General features: G+C 58.2%; 1 protein-coding gene across 1 annotated transcript; it reads right to left on the bottom strand.

Annotated features, from left to right (window-relative positions):
* Nucleotides 1-387: 387 nt before the first annotated feature.
* Nucleotides 388-6,033, bottom strand: JKF63_00477 (uncharacterized protein; the record flags this gene model as incomplete). Its single annotated transcript, XM_067896528.1, has 1 exon — nucleotides 388-6,033. One exon carries the CDS (start codon nucleotides 6,031-6,033, stop codon nucleotides 388-390), a length of 5,646 nt encoding a protein of 1,881 aa, XP_067752685.1.
* Between the last annotated feature and the right edge of the window lie 1,272 nt (nucleotides 6,034-7,305).

Raw genomic sequence — 7,305 nt, 5'->3', positions numbered from 1 at the left:
CGTATGCGGAGAAGACGCTTGGGAAAGTTCAAAGAACACCACTGAAATACGTGCAGTCGAAAAAAAAACACTGTTCAGCGATCCTACACTTGCACACTGTGACGGGGCGCTCTTCAGAGGAAAAAAAACAAACAAACAGAAGAGCAGAGGCGCAACGACACCTGGAAAAGATTCGATCTCTTTCTCTTTTCTTTTTTTATGCATGACTGTTTCTTCTTTGCAACGCTATGATATCACATACACAAACCATGTGCGCATATATATATATGTATATACACATAACCAAGCGCACTGACAGGATGCGCCCAGCCGAGGCCTGGGGGATTTCCCGTTGCCCCTTTTTTTTGTTTCTCTTCTCTTTTAGTTTTTCCGTTTTTTTCATTCTCGTCACTGATATGTAACACGACGGAGTACGGGCAGACGCATCCAAAGATGGTCAGCGGATTGCGAGAGCTTATCCAACTCCTGCAGCCATCCCGCCGCCACTTTTTGGATGTAGCGCTCGTCCTTGCCACGTGCTGCCGCGTAAGCCGACTCCATCCCCTTCAAACTGCGTCGTACACCCGAATAGATGTGGAGCGTCTCCTCCACAACGGAGACGGAAGCAGCAGACATGACAGTCCCACTCATTGAGTCTACTGCGCTCATCGTAAGCTCCGTCGCGCCGTCGATCATGCGCCGCTCCCAATCGGCCAGGGGAGCACCCAAGACGTTTCCAAATACCTGGTTCTTTTTAGTGTTGTCTGAGTCGTCGTCGTCGAGGTTGGCGAGCGCCTGTGCCACCTGCGCGTCCCGCACTGCCCTTCGCAACTGCGTGTTCTCATCCTCAGCGTTTTCCAGGCGAGCCATCGCGTCTGCCAGCGCGGCTTCCAACTGAGCCTTATCGCGCTTCAGCTGCTCTCGCTCAATAGCGCGAGGACGCAACATGTCGTTCTCGGTCGTCAGCACCTCCGTCATCTCCTCGAGTTGCTGTGCCACGGCGCTTGCCACATGTTGGCCGTAGAGTTGCCAGCCGTGTGCCACCTGCGCGCGCAGCGCTTTCATGGCACCGCGCACTTCGTGGAGAAAGCCCCGAAGGATTTCGTGGAGGCGTTTCTGAGGTGCATAGGCGCTCCGAAGGGCAGCCTCCACGTATGCCGCCAGTGACTTTCCATGCTCCACTTTCAAGGAGGCGAGGAGGTTCTGGTGCATCCCGGCAAGGGAAATGCTCCGGCACGGCGTGCCAGGCAAACCCCGCAAGGCTTGCGCGAGCGCGTCGCACAGCGCGTCACGCTCACGCTGCAGCGGTGCCAGCTCGGCTGCATTGCGCCTCAGGGCATTGAGCTCGTCGGATTCAGTAGTCCTTTTCCTTTCGAGGTATTCCTGCTCTTCCTCTCGACGAGCGATCTCCGTGCGAAGCACCCTGACCTCCTCTTTGAAGTCGTTCAGCAAAATGTTGCTTTGCCGACCGCGGCGCGCGAGTTCCTCCTTCAGCGAGTCGCACTGCAGTCGAAGAGAGCGAACGGCGCCAGACAGCAGATGCAGCCGCGTGCTGATTGTAACGTTGAGCAGACTGCTGCAGCAGCCCGCTAGAGCCTCCTCCGTCTCTGGCAGCGCCTGCCTCAGATCTTCGATCTGCGTCTTCAGCAAGGCCTCCAGCGACTCTCCGTTCGTGGGGGGCGGCTTTGCGTATTCGCCTTTGACAAAGCTGCCCTCCAGAACTTCCAGGGTCGATCTACACACAAGGCGCAGGTTTTGCATGTCGCTAATGCGCATCCTCAGCGTATTTTGGGTGTCCCTGAGTACACTCGCGAGGTTTCCATGGCGCCGCAAGGTCTTCTTCTTAGGACCTTTTCTTTGCTGCTGCATGAGGCGGAGGCCCGCCTCCGGGGTGCGCTGGAAGACAGGGAGCGGTTTTTGCTTCGGTTTCAGCGAGCGCTGCATCGAGGAGGTGGAGGTGCAGGAGTCGTCGTCGTCGTCGTCATGGAGGGCCCGGCTCAGCCCGGTCGGGATTTGCTCTGACTCTCGTTTCACTTCTTGAAGCTCGTACATCTTGGCGACAATGGCCGGTAGCATGTCGCTGAGTTTCACTGGCCTGCCGTCCCCTCTCTGCGCCGAGTTTTCGAAAAAGGCACCGCTGCCGCCATTCTCGGCGCACAGAAGCCGCCGTACCTCCTGCACGGATGTGCCGGTGTCTTTGCATATCGCCTCCAGACGGGCTGCGAGCCCGCTATGGTCTTTAGACCCGGATCGCACCCCAGTCCGCATGAGCGGAATGGCTGCGCTGCATTCTGTCGTCCCGGCTTCCGTGAGCGAGCTCGCCTTGTCTGAGTGCACCATACCACTCGTCCCACTGACATCGATCTCATCCGTCATCCCGCCCAGGGCGAAGATGCCGTGGACGACAGACTCTGAGAGGTGTTGCAGGCAGTGTGCCATGTTCTGAACATCTGCGACAAGTGACAGCAACCGCTTTGTTCCAGCCGCGTTCACACCAGCCATGTGGAGTGGTGAATCGCTACTGCCTGCGCGACGGGACATCGACCCGGGAAAGCGCATCTCCAACAGTGGCATGAGAGCTGCGCCCTTCTCGATCTCCTCCAGTGCCTGCGCCATTTCAGCACAGGAGGTGCGCAAGGCGAGGTTTTCAGGGAGCGACGTGGTGGCGTTTGCAGTTGAACGCCGGGCCGAATGGTGCTCTCCGTGAACAGCATCTGCCGCAACGGAGGACCACGGTTTCAGTTCAGCCAGTGCCGCCAACATATCTGCCGTCATTTTTTCCTTCTCCCCCACAAGCTCGCTAATGCGCACACGATTCTCCTCCGCCTTCTCGTCCGCGTGGGCAATGACGTCATAGAGCAGAACCAGACGATTGTGCAGCTCCGCCACAACTTCCCACGTCGATGGATCGGCATCGACTAAGCTGACGATGCGGTCGGCGGGTGTTGCAACCGGCTCTGCGCCAGTTGATACCCCAGCCACCCTCCCATCCATGCCGAATGTCCGCAATCCATGCAATGACACGTCCTCACGCAGGTGCGTCTGCACCAGCCTCTTCCCAATAGAATCCCTGCCGTACAGTCTCAACACGTACTCCACGTACTGGAACGGGTCGCTGTCAAGGGTTAGTGCTGGTGGTGACCTTTCCTGTGACTGCCCAGCCATAAGCGACTCTGGCGGCGGTCGCTGTGACGCCACCGCAGCTACACGCCGCGTCAAGTGATGGAGACGCGCCAAGCAGTCTCGCAATACATCGCGCAGAAACACACCAACGGCGTTGTTTCTGCGGTTCGCTTCTTCGACGTCTAACAACTGCTCGCGCAGGCCCCTCACTTCGTCGTGCGACTTTCGCAGTGCCTCTGCGTGCTCGCGCCTCTCCACTTCGCGTGCTTCCGTCTGTGTTTGCAACGTTGCATTCTTTCTTTGATTGTCTTCTTCCAGCTCACGGAGTGTATTCTCGAGTGTTTTGCAGTTCTCCGCGCTCCTCGCTGATTCGTGCTGTAGCGCCTTCACCTGCTGCTGCCATTCGGCCTCGGCAGCGCTGCAGCTCTTGTCAAGGCTATCGAGCTGTTTCTTGAAGGTTTGCTCACTGGCTTCGCTTCGTGCCTCCGATTTCCTTAGCTCTGCTTGCATCTGCTTCTTCGCCTCGACGGCTTTGTTCAGCGCTGCACGAGCCTGGATGAGTTCCTCCTGCTGTTTGATGATGGCCGGTTCGTTTGAAATCCTCTGCGCCTCTGCGATCGTTAGCTGGGCGCAGAAACGCTTCTGAACCTCATCACTCTCTGGTGTTGTTGATGCAGAGAGAGCCTTCTCCAGACCACCCGCTTGCTTTTTGTACGCCTCACAACTAGACTTGCCGTGCACCCCCACCTCGCTCAGCTCCGCTTGAAGCTGGCGCAGCTTTGCCTCGTGGTTGCTTCTCTGAGCTTCTTCTCTAGCTTTCGCGTCTGCAAGTTCCTGCGTAGACTGTGCGAGCTCATTTTCAAGGCGGCGCACCTGCGTCGATGCATGCAGTAGGGCGTCGAGGAGTGATGGGCTGGGAGCCTCATCCGATTTGCCAAGCGTATCCGTGACAACCGTCGCCGCCGTCGTTAAGGGTGTGGCCACCACCTTTGTGGTAGGAGGGTCCGCAGGGCCGCTGCGTGACCCCTCAGCTCCCCCCACTGCGGGGTCGGATGTGTACGGCATGACTGTGGGTATGCAGCGGTGGTTCCTGTTCTCCGCTATTGCTTGCTGCTGAGCCTGGAGGCACAGCTCTATCAGTTGAGTGGGCGTGTGGTCGCCCTTGGACGCGAGGTGCTCGGCGCTGTGGCGTGCTAAATCTACTTGCTCAGGCGTAGCCACAGCTTTGTTCGATGGCGTACTGTGTTGTCTTCGCGCCAACAGAGCCGCAGTCCTCCGGCTCATGGTTGACGGCGGTGTAGCCGAGGGGGAGCGCAGGATGGCTGCTGAGGTGCGCACAACTGTCGTGTATTCCTCAAGCTGCTGCAGGTTGTCAGCCTGGGAGGCCTCCAAATCTTGGCTTCGGTGCCACAGCCGCTCCAGTGCCTCGCTCACTCTATCCGACGCGCCTTTGCCAGACCACAGCGATGTCTGAACAAGCACAGCGAACATGTCCTCGCAGAGGTTGCGCAGAGAGGTGGCGATGTTGCTTGAGCGAATGATGCGAGCTTCAGTCGACTCCTGCGACTCCGCGATGAGATTCGCGTTTGCGGCGCCGCAGCCACCGAGTACATCAATGGCGCGGAGCGCAGCATCCTGCAAGTCTTTCACCTCATCCGCGTACCGCCTGTTATCCTGATGCGCCGCCTTAATCGACTCTGCTAGGGCCTTGGCTTCCTCCACGAGTAGCCGCGGCAGTTCTTCAATATTGCTTAAGGTCACCTCCGGTGGTGAGGCTGAGCAGCTAATCGTTGGCGCTGTCGTCCCGCTCACAACTGGGGCCTCTGAGGAGAAGCGGTCCCCGAATGTTACGATCAGGGCACCCGTGCGCCGAGTGCCGCCAGTGGTGCGGCGCGCAGACCGCAGGCTGAGCGTGTTAGGCTCGACCTCCGTGCGCGATGGTGTCAGTGACAGCTCTCGGCTTGACTCCCAGTCGGAATCGACTGTAAGGCCCACTCGCAGCTGCGGAGCTGCCGCTGCCAGAGTAGCACGTGTGGCTTCAGCTGCTGAGACCAACTCATCACGCTGCGCCTTAATGACAGAGACTTCCCTTGCCTCTTCGGTGAGGCGTTCGCCCAGTTGCGCAACACACAAATTAAGCGACGCGGGCGGCGTGGTGATTTGAGCTGCCAACGCAAGGGATGCGAGTGTGTCATTCACGACAGACAGGAGAGCCTCTGCGGTGTCTTTCGACTGACGGGCGCTATCCGGCGGTTTTCCGCACGATGGGCGAGAGAGCAGCGTGGGTGTCTGTGGCACTAAAGTATCAGAGACGCTGTGAGAGTCCGCTGCCACGGTGCCCCACCTGCGCAGCAAGCGCAGACGCAGGCTTGACGGCCCCTCCAGCACCTCGATTGCAGCCTGCATCGCCTCACGCAGCTCGTTGACTTCCGTTTGACGCTGCGGCGCTGACCCAGCCAAGTCGTCGCGGCTGATTTCCAAGTCACACCGCAGTCGTGCCAGTTGTTGAAGTGCGGCGTCGAGTTCATTACGCAAATCCTCGGCCTCATGCACGGCCTTCAGCCCTTTTCGCTGGAGCGCCAGAATGACCTCCTCCCGCTCGGCCATCTCGGCGGCGTGCCGCTCTGTCCTCTTCATGGCCTGAAAACGACACCACTTGAGGAGTGTGCGACTGCACAGCCGCTCCTGGTTTCGCACCACCAGCAGTCCCACGTTGGTGACGGTGCGCTGCTTGCGCTCACGCAGACTAGCACGCCACTTGGCAAAGTACCGGCGTGCCAGTGCGAGAAAGTCCGCCTTCGACCTCAGAGGCACGTCTTGACGCAATCGTATGGCAGATCGCACAGCCTCGGAGGTGTTCGATTGGGTGAATGCAAGCCACCGCATGAAATACCGAGTGTATTCCAGGCGAAGAGAGTTGCGCTTCAACATCGTGGAGCACCGCTTCAAGTGCGTCTGCAGCTTGCGCTCTTGGGTGGCGGCCGCCCACGCCGAGAAGGCCCGGCTCGCATGAAGAAGCTCATTGCTTCGGCCCAGAAGCCGTGCAGTACTCGCCTGACTCGCTCTCTCCGTGGCCGCCACTGTCCCTGCGGGGGACCTGCCATGTCGAGGGCATCTCGTCAATGCTTCCATTGCAAGGGTGACCCACAGCCAATAGAAGGCCGCCAGCCAAAAAAAAAAGGAAACGGCTGCAGATTAAAAAACGATCGTGGGATGACTGTTGCAGCGGCCTCGGAGTAAGAGCAAGGACTGTGCACTGGTTAGCTTCAAGAGGTAAAGCAAGCCCTCCTGCCCCTCCACACGAAAAGGGGGATGGGATAGGGGTGGCAGCAGAGAAAAAAAGAGGAGAATACGGGAAAAACTCGGAAGCAGCCAAAGACACACACACACACACACGATATGGCCCACGAAACCTACGCGCAGAGGCCAACAGATTGGCGCTTGAATGAGTGGGGGAAGAAAGAGAGCGGTGTGTCCCCCTTTTAGAATAGGCAGGCCTGTGTGGATGTCTTCGTGTTCTGTAGCATACCGGTACAGTGTGGCTTGCAACGGATGTGCGGCACAGCTGTGATATGGTGCTTAAACCCTCCTGTTGCCCCCTTGTTTGTCTCTGCGTGTATCTCCTTTCTTCTCACCCCTCAGCTGCTACACAGAACAGCGATGACCAGGCAAAGGAGCGCGCGGTGTCGTTTACATACTTACGAAGACTTATCCGATGACATACGTACCGCGTCAAGAGAGTGTGTGTGTTTGGAGGGGGGGGGAGGCGAGGCGAGGCGAGGAAGAATAGGGAGAGGACATGTGGGTGGCGACAGAACATGCAGCGTGCAAACCCGTGCAGCACACAGCGAAACGTGACAGCAGACGCAGGAGAGAAAAAGGAAAAGAGAAACAAAGCAGGGACAGGCGCCACGAGACGTCTGGGCAGGTCTAATAAGACGCACAACTTCACGTGTGTGTGGGGGGGGGGGGGTTGTGTAGAAACACGGCACATGGGCTGCACGAGTGTCGCGAACGGCAAAGAGAAGCAGTTTCACTACTCAGCGATGGATGCATGGATTCTTTCTGTTTCCAACAACTGGTTTGCCTCATCTGCGTTGTGGTCGGGCGCACGTGTGTTGGGCGAGACACGCCGCATTCAGGACTGGTCGCACCGAGTCGTGGTGATAAAGAGCAGCAGGAAAATCAAGAGAGACGAATTAG

Source organism: Porcisia hertigi, chromosome 36 (genome assembly GCF_017918235.1).
Source record: "Porcisia hertigi strain C119 chromosome 36, whole genome shotgun sequence".
Lineage (NCBI taxonomy): Eukaryota > Euglenozoa > Kinetoplastea > Trypanosomatida > Trypanosomatidae > Porcisia > Porcisia hertigi.
Note: the sequence above shows the minus strand (reverse complement) of the source record. Positions and strands in the feature narration are given on the sequence as shown.